General features: G+C 33.9%; 1 protein-coding gene across 1 annotated transcript in view; it reads right to left on the bottom strand.

Annotated features, from left to right (window-relative positions):
* LOC127562914 (putative dimethylaniline monooxygenase [N-oxide-forming] 6) overlaps positions 1-14,393 on the bottom strand; it is a 30,592-nt gene extending 16,199 nt beyond the window's left edge. Inside the window, exons 1-4 of the mRNA XM_051998962.1 lie at positions 14,186-14,393; positions 9,724-9,912; positions 7,468-7,630; positions 1,059-1,201 (exon numbers count right to left, since the gene is read on the bottom strand). Coding sequence (XP_051854922.1) covers positions 1,059-1,201; positions 7,468-7,630; positions 9,724-9,912; positions 14,186-14,317 — 627 coding nt within the window. The 5' untranslated portion in view covers positions 14,318-14,393. The remainder of the gene's footprint in view (positions 1-1,058; positions 1,202-7,467; positions 7,631-9,723; positions 9,913-14,185) is intronic.
* Between the last annotated feature and the right edge of the window lie 3,953 nt (positions 14,394-18,346).

Here is an 18,346-nt window from a genome sequence, read left to right as displayed (position 1 = left end):
AAGCATTGTGGTGTAGTAGAGAATGTGCTGGACATAAAGCCAGGAGAAAACTGTGTTTTCCTGTGAAACTTATTTCCCTAAAGATAGGAGTAATAATGTCCATAATATTTGTTTATCTCAGAATTGTTGTAAAGATCAAATGAAAAAATCTATGCACAATGCTTTACAATCTGAAAGTACTGCTTAAATGATAAATATCTAGGACTTAGCTTGGTACTTTGCATGTAGCAGTAGATACTTAATAAAATATAAGTTAAATAATACTTTTTGATTCTTATTACTAATTCTATTTTACTAAATGTTCTTATTACTAAATGTTCCTTTCTTTTAAAAAATGATGATCAGTCTGCCCCACTTAAATATGGATTCTTTCAGGCATTTTTTGATTATGCATTTTAGGGGAGACACAAAGATAAATAGGCTGTAATACACTTAATCAGAGTGATATCCAGAAATTTAGAAATAAGTGGTCATGATAATTTATAAAAAGTTGAGATCTGGAGAAAATTGAGATTGGGCTAGAAAAAGTAAGCAGCTAGGTGGTGCAGTGGATAGAGTGCTGGACTTGGAATCAGGAAATCTCATCTTCATGAGTTCAAATTCAGCATCAGACATTTAATAGCTGTATTATTCTGTTTGCCTTGTTTCTCATCTGTAAAATGAGCTGGAGAGGAAAAGGACAAACTACTCCAATACTTCTACCAAGAAAACCGCAAATGGGGGTCACAGAAAGTTGGACATAATTGAAAAACCACTGAATAGTGAAGGGAACCTCATGGAAAAGGTATCATTTGACTTAGACCTTCAATTTCAACAGCATATGAGGCTTTCAAATATGTGAATCTTCAGGGAAATCCTCTGCAGAATCCATTTGCTTATTAATGTGTATCACTTGACCTAACTTTCCCATAAAAAATGTATTAGGTGGTAAAAGATCAAAAAAGTAGATGGAATTCTTTCTGGTGACAGGGGATACTTCTGTCATTAATGTCTAGTAATGCAATGGTTAGATTAGAAAGAGTTTAAATTCTTTTCTCAAAGCTTTTTTGTTTCTATACCTGTGATGCCGTGTGACTGAGCTCAACAGCAATATCTGATCCAGAATTTCCTAGGCCAATCACAAGAACTTTCTTCCCCTTGAAACCTTCTGGACCCTTATACTCCCGACTGTGGATATAGGTGCCTTGAAACTTTGCTAGTCCTGTGAAGAGAATGTGAAGTAAATTGAATTCCTAGACATTTTCAAAACAGGTTCCTAGTTGTCTCCACAACCTCCTGGAACCATTAGTTCCAGCCTCATTTCCTGCTTTCAAATTTTTCATATATCCTTTTTTTCCTCCTTTACTTGCTCATCTTTGATGAGTTGTCTTGTAAAATTTTTGAGGGCATGACTTGGCTTCTGTTGCTTGTATTTTTTCTCTCTAATGCTTAGCCCAACATCTGACTTATAGTAAGTCTTAATTACTGCTTTTTTCATTCATTTACTTGCCAAAGGCATTATGGAGAAATTAAACTATTTTTGGTTGTATATTTGCCTTTAACTTCTAGTTGTCCCCCCAAAAAAATTAATCACATCAGTTTTTCCACTTTTTGTTTGATTTTTCTTGCACAACATGACAAATATAGAATGTGATTAAATTATATTTATTTAAAATATATCATATTGCTTACTATCTTGGGAAAGATGGAGGTAAGGAAAGGAGGGAGAAAAATTTGTAACATAAAGTCTTACAAAAATGAATGTTGGAAAACATATATATTTGGAAAAATAAAATACATTTTTTTAAAAATCACACCAAGATGTTTTTGCAGCTTGTGGTTTTTGAAAAAGAAGTCAAAAAGATGTTTGTTAAATAGTCACTAGAAACTAGGTGCTTTCATGATTTCAAATTCTAAATCAAATTTGAAAATAATATTTTAATCTTTTTGTTTGGTCATGTGTGTTATTTAAGGCATGAGGGGGAAGAAATCTTTACTTACTACCTACCAATTAATCAGCCAACTAACCAATCAATAAGCATTTCTCAATGTACATTATTACTGGGTTCTATGCACTTCATTAGGAGATACAAAGACAAAATAATAACATTCTCACCCCTAAAGGAGCTTGAATTCTAACTTGCCCTAGAGTAATAGAACAGAGGGAAAAGTAGAAATAGAAAAAAATCCACCAATCATCACCTCATAGAGATCCTTTGTGGAAAATATACAGGAATATTATTGCCAATTTCGAAAACCCCAGATAAAAAAAAGAAAATTTTGCAAGAAACAAGAAAAAAAGTAATTCAAATAAACAGAGCTACAATTAGAATTGTACAGGACTTATCAGAAGCTACAATAAAAGACCATCAGTCTTGGAATCATATCTACCAACAATCAAAAGAATTAGGCCTATGGCCAAAAATATCATACCCAGCAGAATTATCCATAATATTCAATGAGAAAAAAATGGACATTCAATGAATTTGCAGATTTTCAGGATTTTCTATCAACTAAACCTGAACTTAATAGAACATTTAACATATAAGTGCCAATATCAAAAATCAATTTCAAGGAACTCAACATGGGCAAATGGTTTATGTTTTGTTTGTTTGTTTTTTACATGGGAAATGCATAGTATATGTTTAAGATTCATATCAACAATATGGTAGCTCAAAAGAAAGAATGGCAGAGCTCACATCAGGAATGAGTTTAATAGGCAACACTACATATATACCATGAAGGGTATTAGAGGACAGTAGATATGCATGTAAACGTTACAGAGTAATCAAACAAGCCAAGAATCCTTTATAGATTCTGAAGCTTTAAATGGATCTTGGTACTTGTATTTCTGAGGGACAGCATTTCCTCCTAATTCTAAAAGAGACTGTGATTTGCATTTAAAGACAGGAAATCTCCCACCTGGAAGTTGTGGACTAGTCTGGACAAAGTTGAAGGGACAGAAGGAACAGCAGCAGCAGCGATGGACATCAGGTCTCCCTGTAAAAGTCTTGCAATATGTGTTTTGGGAATTAGGATTGAGAATGGCAGGTTGAATTCAGCTAATCCTTGGCTTTATGGAACACAGAACTCCAACGGAGCTAACTGTCCCTTTAGGAACTAAGGCAACTATCTAAAGGAAAGTTTCACTCTTTAATTCTTCCCCTCCTCATGTTTGTTGCTCATACGATTCCCTCACAATTCCTTTAAGTTGTTCTTTAATCCAGTATTTTTCCTTTATATAAAACTGTGTTCTGTGCTATCTACCTGCCTCTACTATTACTGGTCATACATGGGCACTGCAGATACAAACATGAATTAGGGTATAAGTCACAAGGATCAGTTCGCTTCATTGTTAGGGATTAATTTTCATATGACTAGTAAAATCATGATGACTCAGAGTGACTACAAAGACTGATGATGACAGAGTGTTTTGATTAAGTTGACTAAGTTAACTTTGTCCAGGTTTTTATTTTGTGGATAATATGGAGATTTGGTTCATATCTAAGAGACTAGAAGCCTTCTGTGAACTTCTGGACTGACTCTTCCCCCTACATTACATACTATGAAAAATTGATAACCAGTCAATAAGCAATTATTAAGCACCTACTTTGTACTAAGTACTGTGCTGGGTACTAGGGATCCAAAGACAAAAATGAAGCTGTAGCTTTGGGTAGCTTGTATTTTATCAGGGAAGACAATATGCAAACATAGGAATATACAAAATAAAAAGTCATATTTTTTTCACTAAATCAAACCCAATATGGATGGGCACCAGCAGTTGGAAGAATTAGAATACAAAAGGAGATTTATTGGGGTATGGTTCCTATAGTCATACTAAAGACTCTGGTTGAACCCAAACTGAGGCACAAGGTGTAAATTGTACTGGGTATTCTGGATCCCCCTCTCTCTTATGCCCATTTTAAAATAAGCCAACTCTACACAATATCCATCCCTTTGTTATTATTCAGTAACATTAAAATAATATAGTCAGTTGCTCCATAATATTGTTAAAGCCTGTTATAATGTATATCACCGATGATCACATAGTGTATAGATTACAAGAGAGACTGGCTAGATTGTTAAACAATATAATTTTGCAAACAGTCAAGAAACAGAAAGAAGGAGACTGAAATCTTAGCACACCTTCTTTGGGAATGCTCCAAAGAATATGTGGCCACTTTATCACCCTGTAACATGAAAGAAGACTAGCTCTGGGAATGCCTTTTATTCTGCTTATGCACTTGAGCTATATTCTCTGGTAATATTGCTGACCCAATGTAAACATTCCTTCTGGATTATTTTTTCTATAGAATTTTGGCTGATCTATCCATATATATTTTCTTATCTATGAACCAAGTGACTCCAATACATGTATTCACACTGGCTGGATGAGGTTGGGGCACAATCTTGAGCCAAACTAACTGTTTAGAATGGACATTAAATTTGTAACCTTAACTTCTTATTCTCTAACTCCTGAATGAATAAATCCAAAGGCATAGTGCAAAAACACAGGAGAGAACAGATGGTTTTTTCTCTCTCTTCCTTATCTCACTTCACCAAGTTGTTTTCCCAGATCATTTCTGTCTTCACCCCTTTCTTACATGACAAGGTGGTCCTTCTCACCAAGGCAAAGCCGGCTAAATGCCAAAGTAATCCCATTCCACCCCATCCTTTCTAACAGGTCACAACCTTATCATTCCCATTTTCACTAATATTCAATCTTTTCTTGTTTATTGCCTGCTTCCTTACTCTCTATAAAAAAATGTCCTGTCTTCCCTCCTCCTCAAAAAAACCCACTCACTTGATCTATCCATCTCCAGTAGCTAAAATCCTATAATTCTTCTCAATTTTGTGGCTAATATACTTGAGAAGGCTGTCTAGAATACCTGCCTCCAGTTCTTTTCCTATCACTTTTGTCTCAGTTCTCTAAAATCTGTCTTCTAATTCAACATTTAATTGAGAATTCCATTTCCAAGATGACCAGTGATATCTGTAACCAAATCTGATGGCCTTTTCACAATTCTCACACATCTCTTGATCTTCCCAATCTTTGACACCATCAATCAATTTCTCTTTGACATTCTCTTTTCCTTAGATTTTCAAGACACTTTTCTCTCTTGACTTCTTCTCCAGCCTTTCTGATCCTCTCTTTGTTGACTTAACTTTTCAAATTCTCCATTGCACAGAGTCATTTGGTAAGGGGGATTTAGAGGATCTGCCTTAGGGCAAAATTAGCTTTTTCCTTCTTGGCCCAGGGATTTTCCTTCTCCCTTGACCACAGTAAAATATATTGCCTTCAAAATGTACCACCTCCCTCCCCAAATTTGTAGCAATGTTTCAATCCCAGGGTCCCCATTCCTTCCTATCTACACAAAGGAGAATGTTTGTCCACTATGGCACCCACCTAACCTGTTCATATCTGGGTCATTGTGAAGATTATAATTACTACACATTAAAAGGCAGTGTGAAGTCCTATAATAGGTAGAGAGATGGCTTTGGAGGCAGGGAGATCTGAATTCAAATCCAACCTTTGATGTACAATGGCTATGTGACCCTGGGCAAGAGACAACTTTTTGATGATCTAGATAACTTGTTAAGATTATAAAATACTACTTATTGATCTGCACTGCTACAGGGAATTTCATCATCTTGATATTAATGAAATAATAATCTGGTTTAAAAAAATAATAATGTTCAAATGTGCTAACTTCTGTGATACTCTATATTCCATGCTTAGCAATGAACTTTTCTTCTATTCATAGATCTGATAGGTAATTTTTTTTTCAGGTTTTTCTAATCTGTTTATAATATGTCGTTTTATATCTAAGTCACATACATATTTGGGTATTATTTTTGTTTAAGGTATGAGTAATTGTTCTAAATCTATTTCCTTCCTTCCTGCTGTCTAGTATTCTCAGAAGTTTTTGTCAAATAGTCAGACCTTATCCTAAGATCTAGGGTCTTTATGTCAGAGACTATGGCATTAGAAACATTCGCTTCTGTGCACTGTATATCTAATTTGTTTTACTGGTTCATCTCTTATTTTAATTTATTTTTTAAACCAATATTTTATTGTTTATCAAAAGCTTTGTAGTATAGTTTAAGATTTGGCACTGCTAGATCCCCTTCATTCCCATTTCTTGGAATGGGAATTGTTCCCATTTCATTGTTTCTCTTTTTCTTCTTGACCTTTTTTTCCTCAATATGAAATTTCTTATTTTCTCTAGTTCTGTCAAATAATCCTTTGGTTGGTTGGTTTGTATGGTGTTGAATAAGTAAATTAATTTAGGGAGTTTTGCCCTTTTTATTACGTGGGTTCATCCTATCTATCAGTAATCAATTTTTTTCTAATTCTTTAGGTCTGTTTTTCTCTAAACATTTGTTTGTAGTTATACTTAATATTGTTCTTATGTGTATCTTGTGAAGTAGATTCCCAAGAAGTATACATTCTGTAGTCTTTCTACCTCTTCCTCCTGGATTTCACTAACACTAGATTGAAATTTTGATGATTTTTCTGGAATCATTCTATCTCCTAGAAGTTTTACTGAAGCAATTAATTGTTCCAATTAATTTTAAAGTGGTTTCTTTAGGGTTCTTTAACACCATCATAACATCCACACACAAAAAAGTGATTTTCGTTTCTCCTTTACCTATGCTAATTCCTTCAATTTCTTTTTCTTGTCTTATTGCTATATCCAGAATTTCTAGAACTATGTGATAATGAGCACCCTCATTTCAACACTTAATTTATTGGAAAAGATTCCAATTTATCTCTATTATACACAATGGCAGCATATATATATCATATATATAAAAGGATTGTATGTGTGTGTATGTATGTGTGCATATGTGTATGTATATATGTTTATCTCCTATGTATATATGTAATACATGTGTGTATCTATGTATATCCACAGACACACATATAAGGTACATGGCAGAGCAGATAGAAATCCAAGTCTGAGTTCAAATTTACTCTCAAGCACTTATGAGTTGTGTGACTCTAGGCAAGTCACTTAACTTTGTTTGTCTCAATTTCCTCATTTGTAAAATGAAATGGAAAAGGAAATGGCAACCATTGCAGTATCTTTGCCAAGAAAACTTCAAATAGAGTCACAAAGAATTCGACAGATTGAAATGACTGAGCAACAACTGACCCCAAAATAGTGATGTCATAGTCCTGTTTAAGAATTAAGGACAGCTACAAAAGTGATATATACACACATACATATACATATAGATACATAACACACACACACATATATGTATGTATAAACAAAGGGAAAAGTCCATTTGTTCCTATGTTTTCTAGTTTTTTTGACAGAAATGTAAATTCTTGAATTATATAGAAAATATCAATAAAACAATTTTTTAAAAGCATGTTATCATTATCCTTTAAAAAAAAAAAAGTAATTTGTTCTGTTACCCAGAAATTGCTGGGGTTTATGGAAGTTGCATGGAAAACTACGTATATTTTATACTTACCAGGAAAGGAATCAAGTGGTAGGTTAGGGTACACATGGTGTCCTGAGCAAATCAGCACAGCATCAAATACAGATGACTCCTGATTTCCATTCTTTTCAGTAACAATATCCCACTGACCAGTGACTGAGAAATTGGCATGTTTCTTTATGCTAGTGACCACTGTCTTAAAGGAACCCAGAGAAAAAAGTTCTCATTTGAATAGATACATCTGTGTGTGTGAGTGCACATACACATAGGTACACATTGTAATACTATGTATGATCTTTGGAATATTTCTGCAAGTAAATGACATAATCTTTGTGCTTTGTCCTGACTACTGGAAGAAGAATTATGTGATTAAATATCCATTGAACAATCTGTATATTTAAAATAGAAATCATTGTCACTAAAATACCTTAAAATCTGCTGAAAATAAATCCCTTATGGAAAGAGATCTTATTTCTTCCTTTCTCTAATCTCTTACCTTTTCTCCCTTTTTCCTTTGCTCTCATCATGACTTCTAATCTTTTCACCTCTCAATATTTTATCAGACCATCACACCTGATATGACTTCATTCTTCTCCCTTCCCAATCTACATCCTATAGTTAACCCATTCCATTCCACTCTTAAATCCTTAAACCTTTTACCCTATAGCCATTCATCCCTCACCAAATTTTAACTGGATTATTCCTACCTTCTTTATTCCTACTGCTAGATGAACTTAGAAGAAATTATATACTCTGGTTTGCTGGTACTCTACTCCAACACCAAGGTGATCCTTTTGTTCCTTCCTAATTGACTCCCCTCTCTTATTAAACACCAAAGCTATTCCAAAATTTTGCTTCTCTTCTCAAGTCATCACACTTCCCTTTGCTCATCTTCTCAGTTGAGGATCTCCACCTTATTCTACTGTGAATATTGAAAAAATTCTTCCTAAGCTCTCTTCTCAAATTCTCCTAATTTTGCTTGATGCCATCGTCTCTCAATCCTTCTTTCTCCCTAATCAAAATTCACCTTTCTACATGCCTTTCTTCATGATTTTTGTTTACTTCAGCAGATTGTCTTCTAAATCATCTCTTCTCTCTATAATCTACAATTTCTCCTATGCTACTGGGTCCTTTTCCCCTGTATTCAAACATTTCCAAGTCTTTCCCTTTAAAAAGAAAAACAAAAAAACAAGAAAAAAAAAACCTTTTAAATCTGTTCACACCTTGGACCCATCCTAGTTTTCCAGTCTAATTATACATTATTCCCCTTCCAGGACTCTGCAATCCATCCAAATTTTTCAAATCCTTCACTACATATACATCTTTCTACAAATTCTTGCAAGAGTCCACCAATCAACAAGCATCTTTTAGAATCTATAATGTGTCAAGCATTGTGTGGGAATAAAAAGGAAAAAGTTCTCCTTAAAGAGCTTCCATTCTAATGGGAGATATAATGTGCAACTACATATACATAATTGATTCAAAATTAACTTGAATAGATCAGTAGAGGCAAAGTTGACATGACTTGACTCCTGAGTAGATATAATGAATAAGAGAGAAGAAAGAGCAAATAATGACTCTGAGGTTGTGAACAGAGGTCACTAGAAAGTTAGTAGTACCCTCAATTGGGTACTATTTTGGAAGAGTTGTGGGTTTGGATGAAGAGAGGATAAGATGGGGGAGAGGCAAGATGATGGCTTCTGTTTTGGACATATTGATTTTGAGATACATCATGACTTGGAAATATGTGGTTAGAATTTAGGGATAGAGTCTGAGTCTTGATATATGGATATAGGAGTGATCAGCATAGAAATGATAGATGAAATTATAAGGATATGATTACAAAAAGAGGAATAGGGAGAAGAGGACCTATGATAGAATTCTAGGAACACCTGTGCTTGGGGAATGGGGTCCAGAATGAGAATTCTTCAATAAACACTACTAATTAATGGCCAGACAGAGAGGAGGAAAATCTGGAGAGAGTAGTGTAACAAAAATCCAGAAGAGGAGTAGTCAAACAACGCCAAATCCTTCATAGAAATCAAGAAGAGTTAGTACTGAGAAAATAAACACTGGATTTTGTCATTATTAGATTATTAGTGACTCTGGAGAGAATAATTTCAGCTAAATAAGGGTATTGCAATCCAGATTATAAGAGAAAAAGAAATGAATGCTCAAGGAGAGTATGGAAGTGAACAAATTTCTATGAATTCAAATATGAAAAGAAATGTGTTCTCCTCTTCAAAAACATTTTAATATTAAGGAAAAAGGTATATATGGAGACCTTACCTCAAATTGTATATATTTTAAAAGATTCTTCTTTTGAGCAAACATATTTATGTATTTCTGGAGCTCAGTGTTATGCATATAGTTAGGATAGTCATCAGGATAAGGAAAATCTGGAAAACACATCATTTCTTTGCAAGAATTGGTAAATACAGATTGGTAAATGCTGGCCCGTCCTTCTTCTGCATGATCCTAGGAAGAAAAAGAAAATTCAAATAATGAACCAGCAGAAAACTTTGCGGAGCCATTGTATATTAAATCTAGAAAGAATTTTATATAATATCTATTGTATAGAGATATTATATGATCATATAATATATAATATCTTTTATCAGAAATAACTGAGGTGCAGAGAAAATAAATCAATTGCTTAAGGTTACCTAGATAGGAATCTGGAGTTCAAATCCAGCTCTTCTGACTTTAATTCCAATGATTTTTCATTGGTTTCATCCAAAAAGGAACTGTGCTCATATCTACTATCTTTCCATTGCCTTCTCTGTTTTGTTATTGTTGTTCAGTTGTTTTCAGCCATTTCTGACTCTTTGTTACCTTATTTGGAGTTTTCTTGGAAAAGATACTGAAGTAGTTTGCCATTTCCTTCTCCAACTCATTTTCACAGATATGGAATCTCTGGCAAAAAGGGTTAAGCGCCTTGGTCAAGACCACCCAGTTAGGATGTGTCTGAGATGAGACTTGGACTCAGAAAGATGACTCTTTCTGACTTCACACCTGGCACTCCATCCATTGTGCCATCTAGCACATATAGCCCTCTCTATAATGTGTACTTTTACGTCTCCATAAGCGATAATGTCCATGTGTTGTTTCCGAATAGAAATATAAATAAAATGTTTGTTTCTAAAACATGGTCTTTGTTTTTGTGAGAAACCTGAGGCTGGCAAAAAGTGTTTTACAAATTACAAATTTCTAGAAAATAATCTGGGTTTTTATCCTCCTCCTATTCTATTCTGAATGTTTAGCTAGTGGCACAGTGGATAGAATGCTAACCTGCAGCCAGAAAGGACACATCTTCCTAAACTGCAATCTAACCTTAGATTCTTCAACTTTGTGACCCCTGGGTAAGTATTTTACTGTTTGCTTTAGTTTTATCATCTGTCAAATGATCTGAAGAAGGAAATGGCAAACCACTCAATAGCTCTTCCTAAAAGATCGTTATGCCATGGAGGAAACTGATGTGAATTCAGATGGGATTCAAGTATTTTTTCCCACTTACATTCAAATTCTTAGAGACAAAAGCACCGAGAATACAGAGGACTGAATCTGTTAATTATCACTAGTTGATTAGATAGAGATATGTAAAAAATTTATATAGATATAGAGAGATTACATCTATCTCTCATATACATATATTCATATTGTGTATATATGTGTGTGTGTGTGTGTGTATATATATATATATATATATATATATATATATATATATATCTTTCTTGTCCACTATTTTTTCCATGCTATTTCCCTTATTAGACTGTGAGCTTAAGCAGGAACTGTCTTTTATCTTTCTTAACATCATCAGTGCTTAATACCATTCCTGGCATACATTAGGTGCTTAATAGTTGCTTGATTACTGAATTTATAAGTAATATAAAGTGTCTTTGATATTAATATCTTACCTAGAATTGAATCTCTTCAGAAGAATCTCTTCAGTTCTTGCTATGTGTTATGGAAGAAATACGTCTCTAAAGCTGTGGCCATCCTACCTATCTTTGATTGCAGCAGAGGTCACAACAGGGGAAGACTTTGGCCCAGGGAAGTCTTAGTTGCCATTTTTCCTTCACCCCTCTCATCTAGTGTCTTGTGGAACTGGGAGTGTGGGGAAAATGATCAAGGCAAATGCTTTCCAATAAACTTTTTTTCATAGACTCAGGCATATGGACTAGAAGGTCTAGAGTAATTTTTGCATTACAGATCAGAAGTCTAATCACTCTAGTCAATCATTGATGATTTTCTCAGATTTTTCTATCAAAACAATGCTTCTTCAGATAAAAAGTAAACTATGATCATCATCTGCATCATTACCTCGTGGATTTTTATCAGAAAGGAATTTCAGAGACCAATCAGTTCAATGCTCTTATTTGACAGATATGAATCTAAAATTAATAGGGTTAAACAAATGGCTGAGGTCACATAAATATTTGGTGTCAGAAATAAGATTGAAACCAGTTTCTTTGTTTCTAGAACCACCACTAACATTTATATTGCATCTTAATATTTATAAAGTTCTTTCCTCAAACCAATCCTATATAAATATTTCCATCTTCATTTTTTGGATTACAAAACTGGATGTTAGACAAGTTAAGTAATTTGCCCATATTAACACACCTCAGAAATATCAGAATCCAGAATCTTCTGATTCTAAATCCCATTAATCTCCCATATGATGCGACTGTCAATAAGTAATGAATTTGTCAAAAGACAAATATTTGTCTTTTTAACTTATCAGGATGATTTTTCTAAGGTCACAAGTGAAATCAATATCATTAAGACTCATAAATTGTCAATTATTCTTTTCTAAACCCAAGAAGGCTCAATTTTAGGATAAATCTAAGCAACCCAGATTTTGTCAAACATCATCATTGACTGAGGATTAAGTGATTTCTCAGAGTCACACAACTAGTAAATGTCTAAAGTCCCATTTGAATTCAGGAAGAGGAGTCTTCCTGACTCCAGGCTTGCTACCCTCTCCACTGAACCATCTAGTAACCCTTCAACATTTAGCTCCCTTTCATGTCTCTTTGGTTTTCATTGTACTTAACTTTGCTAAAGAGTCAGTAGGAACATCTCTGACCTTTTCTGCAAAGGCAGCTGTGCACATCTTCATTATTGTGGGAGTTCAAAATGGCAATTGAGAGCTCCCAGCATAGACCTGATCGTCTGGCCTTTTCCAAAGCCCCTTTGTGCTCATGATTCTGGGGTTAACTTTTTTCCCTCAGTAAAGTAGTTTAGATTTGAGTTTGGCAGAAATGAATGATTTGTCAGTCTCAAAGGATCCCCAGTAGTAAATTCATTTTATTGGCATTAGCCCAAATATGCTGCAACCCTTCCCCCAAGTTACTGAAAATAGGTTTCTCCTGACTTGGGCACCCCTGATTTTCAGTTGCCTGCTGAAATAAATTGGTCTTTTTCTTGGGCAAGAATAGCAGAAAATCAATTTTGTCTTCCCCAAAGTTGTCTTTCCCAAAAGCCCCCTAAAGCTTCTGGTTCTTAATTTAATCTATTTTGGGTCAATCCTTCAACCTTGCAAGATCCTTGCTTTAGAGGTCCATCTTGCCAGATCTCTATTCATCACTCTCACATTCTCTCTGTCTCTTCTCTTTACAACAAGTTTAAACTGCCAGACAGTGGGTATCTGATCTGAGGCTGAGCCTAATTAAGTTTGTAAGTGATCATTACCCAAAGGTTGGCCAAGAGGAAATGATTTTTTTTTTCATTGACAGCAAGTAACAGACTATTTACTAAAGAGCTGAAGATTTCAATCAGTGTCCATGTACAATTAAAGAGACAGTCCAGGAAATGGAAAAAGTGGAAAAAAGGACTATCCAGTAGTCAGAAGACCTGAGTTCACATTTTACTTCTGATGATTACTGCCTATATAAAATAGACAATTCATTGATCTTCCCTGAACCTCCAAAATGAAGCAATTGAGCTTGATGGCTTTTGAAATCCTTTCACTTAAAATCCATAATCCTCTGTCTTTCTGAATAGATTTAGGTAATTTCCCCAAAACTCTATCTCACTAGTAGCTATAATAATATCTAGCATTTATATGGTGCTTTAAGGTTAATAAAGCACGTTATATATATATCATCTCATTTAATACTCACAACAACTCTGTAAAATAGATACTATTTCAGTGAGGAAACTGACAATCAATCATTTGCTTAGACTAGCCTCACAGCTAGCAAGTGTTTGAAGCAGGATATGATCCGGGGTTTTCCTAACTCCAAATCCAGTGCTCTAAAAAATTAAGCTGCCTGATAATTGTGGAAATATATGTATAGAAAAATTACACGTTTAACATATATTAGATTACTTGCTATCTAGGGGAAAGAGGAAAGGAGGAACAAAAAATCTGGCACACAAGGTTTTGCAAGGGTGAATGTTGAAAACTATTTTGAAAATATATATTTTGAAAATAATTTACAAAATAAAATAAAATAAAAATTATGCTGTCCAGATGCTTAAAATACCAACTACTCCTTGTAGACGGGCATCCTATATTTTGAATTCTCACAAAAACACTAAGTACGTCTTAGGTGCTATTTCAGATAGGAAATGGGATATCACTGAGTTGGATTGATATAATTCAAATCCAGTGAGAGAGAACAACTTTTGCTTTGCCTTTTTGAAGTTTTTGCCACCTCTCAAACACAAAATTTACATAGTTCATTTTGCAATAGAAACCCTCCTCCAAGACCTTAATGTGGTGTAATAAAATTCAACTCACTGAATATTTCCACAGGCCCCCGACACTATCACTCCTCTCAAAGCAGGTAGGCTGAAGCCCTTCTTCCAAACAGGCTCTGATGGAAGCCAAGCCACTCACTCCAGCTCCAACGATTGCCACTCTCTTCCCCATGGTCTCCTGTAGAAACAAAGATCCCAGCAGAGTTTCTTCAGTAGCATTACCACTTAAGGTTTAGTATTTTTTTAATAATTTAAATACAAGATTAAAAAAATACATTATTGTGGAAAGGACAGTATTGTTTTATACTCTAAGACCTGCCTCATCTACATCCACTCACATACTTGCATGTATATAGGTACCTATAAACAGGTCCAATTCTATTCGTTCTTACCTCTCCTGGGTTAATTAAAGAGATAGAGATAGAAGTAGATTGAACTGAACCCGGAACTCAGAATCAAAAGTCCAAGAACTAATGAGGAGTTCAGAAATCATTTCCTCAAGCTTTCTCATCTTATTGATGATGAAACTTATTTAAGGGACAGGCAGAGTAAATAATACGCTAGGATTTTTAACCCTATCCTCTTATTCTGAATACAGGGTTTTGAGGTTTTTATTAGTTTTTTTTTTAATATTTCATCACAAATCTAATTCTGGTTTTATTTAGGGCATCATTTAGGATCTAACTATATGACTTTGAGCAAAGTACTTTTCTCTGGCTCTAGGTATTCGGCTAAAAGGTTAAGAAATCTGACCAATTGTCTTTTCTATAAAGTGAAGATAATTCCTTATCCCTCTAAAGGCAGGATTATGAATCAGATAATCTATAAAAGTCTTTAAGATCTATTATTCTCTGATTTCTTTTTTTAATTTAATTTAGTTAATTTATTTTAATTATTTTTAATTTAATTTAATTCAAGCACAAAATAGGAAAATAAAAATACACTGCCATGTGTACAGCAGAACATGAGAGGATTCAAAATATATGCAACAAATTTTTACTTCAAGAAATCCAATGTAATCAATACTACATATTGGGATCAAAGCTGTCCATCTTTCTTTGATTCTTTTTTGATTTTCTTTTGTTTTTTCTTGTGTACTTTGTACCTTTCCCCCCTCTTCTTCCTCCCCTTCTCCAAGAAAATTACAATTAAAAGTAGAGATTGTGTATGTGCATGTATGCATATGTATGAATTTATAGTTTATGTATATATATGTGTGTGTGTATGTGTGTTGTACACATATATAATACACACACATATAAATACATGTACATATACATACACACAAACATTTGTACATATATACATAGATATCTATAATCACACACATATATACACATATACATCTATGTAAGACTGTATTACGCTTGTTTGTCCTCTTTCTCTGAATGTGGATATCTTCCTTCATAAATATGTCTTTCCATATTTTTCTAACTCCACCAAACTCCATCAACGTCACAGCAAAATTCCAATCTTATACTGTCTAGTTATTTTAAATAGTCTAAAGCAATATTGATTTAGTTAGCTGACATAGAGTGGAGTTTTCCTATTTTTCTCTTTTGATTAAATCTATTTTAGTTTATACTTTGAAAATCGTGTAAAATCATGATTACTGATTTTTTTTGTAACAAATTCTACTCCTGATCTTTATCTTATTTTTGTCTTTATTTTATTTCTTATCCTTTCTGACTCTTCTGCTTTACTTCTACCTTGCTTTGCTATCACTTAATGTACTCCCTCTCCAAGGATTCTCTCTCCCTATCCTTTCTCCTTCACCTATTGTTTCTCTCTGAATTTTGAAGATTTTTATATCCTTTTGGATATATATGTTGTTCCCTCTTTATCCCATTCCCATTAATCTAAATATCCTTCCATACCCAGCCCCCTTATCTTATTCTCTCCTCCTCATTTCTTTATAGATTCAGAAGACTTTTATTCCCTTCTAAAATGCAATCTCTCTTTATCTCTGATGTGATGTGAGTGGAGTTCCCTCTAAAAATTCTTCCCTTATACTGTCTTCCCTTCCTATCTCCTTTTCCCTCTATTCTTTCTGAATTTAAAAGATGTTTATATTCTTCTAAATATACATATATATGTGTACATATATATCATATTTTCTTGATTCTCTGATTTTTTATAATACTATATGATTTGAGAAGATCTTTTTGGTTTGAATATGCCAAGATTCTAAACACTGACCAGAACTGTATGTTCTGGTAATTTGTCAGTTGACTTTCTTGGATTCTACTCTGTTTAAAATGGGTGTGTTCCTGGCTTTTCCAAGAGACACATTCTTTTCCCATTGGACATCTATGTTCTTACCTTTGGACCAGTCCGTCTTCTTTCTAACAGATCATAAGCAGATCTAGAAAAGCAAGAAGGAAAAAAATATGTGATTTTAATGAACCTTGGTGTAAAAATTGGGAAATGGGAAGGAATTACTCTTACAAAGGACTTTTCCTTTCACCTCGTGTTTTATATAAAACAAGTCCTAGCAAAACCTGTGGGAGAAGAATAGGACTCTGGGTATAATAGCGGGTTTACTAAGTACCCATTCATTATAATTGGAGAGAATACATGTAGTCACTTCCCAGCAACATCAGAATTGTAAACTGAGATATGTGGGAGATTAAGGGAAGGGCCTTTCTTTTGTTGATTGATCCTTTGGAACAAAGAAGTATACAAATCCAAGTACTGCACCTGGATTCTAAAGAGAGATCTCATTGTACTCTAGAATAAAAAGAAGTCTTGTTTTCTTTGTATCCTATGTTAGCGATAGCTTGGTAAAAATAATAATAATAATAATAATAATAATAATAATAACCACCAAAAAGGCATGACCAAGGCCAGTTCTAGGCAAAAATTGCAAAACTAAGTCAAATTTATCTTGAGGCAGCCTTCTATTAGTACTTTTCTCCCTTAGCTCAGGACCTCTGCTCCAATCATTTTACCCATCAGATGCCTCCCTAATCTTTCTAGCAAAAGTATTTATGAACAACAATATCTTTTAAAATATACATTTTATTGACATTTAAATTTTTAAATCACTTACATTTTCCATTATATTTTCCCTCCCACCTTCTCAGGAAGTATCTATTGTACTAGAAATTTTTTCAGGCATTTTTAAATTCTCCAAAATTAATTTTAAATGTTTTTATCTCTTAAATGGCTCATCCCTTCCCCCTTATTTATTTATGGATTTTGGAGAGTACTATACTCTTTATGGTATAGATGTAGTATTGCCTATTTAACCCATTCCCAATGTAAGTAGGTTTTCAGAACTATGAGCCTTCCTTCCCACTCTAATGCCTCTTTGTCTATTCTTCCTTGGCACCTCATTTGTATAACATAATTATTATTTTTCCCTTAACTCTGCCCCAATGAGAACTAATTTTTAAAAAGTCTGATACATAATGTAATGTTTTATACCCACCTTTGCAAAGAAATAGGTAAAAGTGTGGACAAATAGGTAGTACAGCAGATAGAATACCCTGGATCTGGAATCAGGAAAACTCATCTTCCTGAATTCAAATCTGGCCTAAGATACTTACTAGCAGTGTAAACTTGAACAAGTCACTTAATTCTGTTTCCCTCAATTTCCTCATCTGTAAAATGGACAATAAAATAGCAACCAAGTATGTCTGCCTGAAAAAAGCCCAAATGGGATCAGAAAAAGTCAACTACAATCAAAAAATCAAACAACAAGAGGTGTGTTTTCATATCTCTTCTTTGTGATTGTTGTGATTGGTTGTTATAATTTTGCAGCATTCAGTTTTGACTATTTCATTTGCTGTTTACATAGTTAAAGTCATTGTATACATTTTCCTACTTTCTCTGTTTATTTCACTTTGCATCATTTTATATGTCTTCCTATGCTTCCCTATATCTGCCATGTTCAACTTCTTATAGTACAATAATATTATGTTTACATATCATACTCTATTTAGACATTTACCAATCTACTTTGTTTCTATTTCTTCACTACCACAAAGAGTGTAGATACACATATTTGAAAAATAAAATCTTAACTTTCTTGAACTTTTAAATAATAATGTCAAACCAGGATAATTAATAGGAAATGATAGAATTTCAGACATCAATAAATCAGATTAGCAGAGAAAAATTCCATTTGATTGTATTTGATGAATAGAGAACATCACTAGTATATTCCTTTGGGGAATGGGATTTGGGGATGAGGTCA

The sequence above is a fragment of the Antechinus flavipes genome, chromosome 4 (assembly GCF_016432865.1).
Source record: "Antechinus flavipes isolate AdamAnt ecotype Samford, QLD, Australia chromosome 4, AdamAnt_v2, whole genome shotgun sequence".
NCBI classification, from domain to species: Eukaryota; Metazoa; Chordata; class Mammalia; order Dasyuromorphia; family Dasyuridae; genus Antechinus; species Antechinus flavipes.
This window is presented reverse-complemented; position numbering and strand designations above follow the sequence as displayed.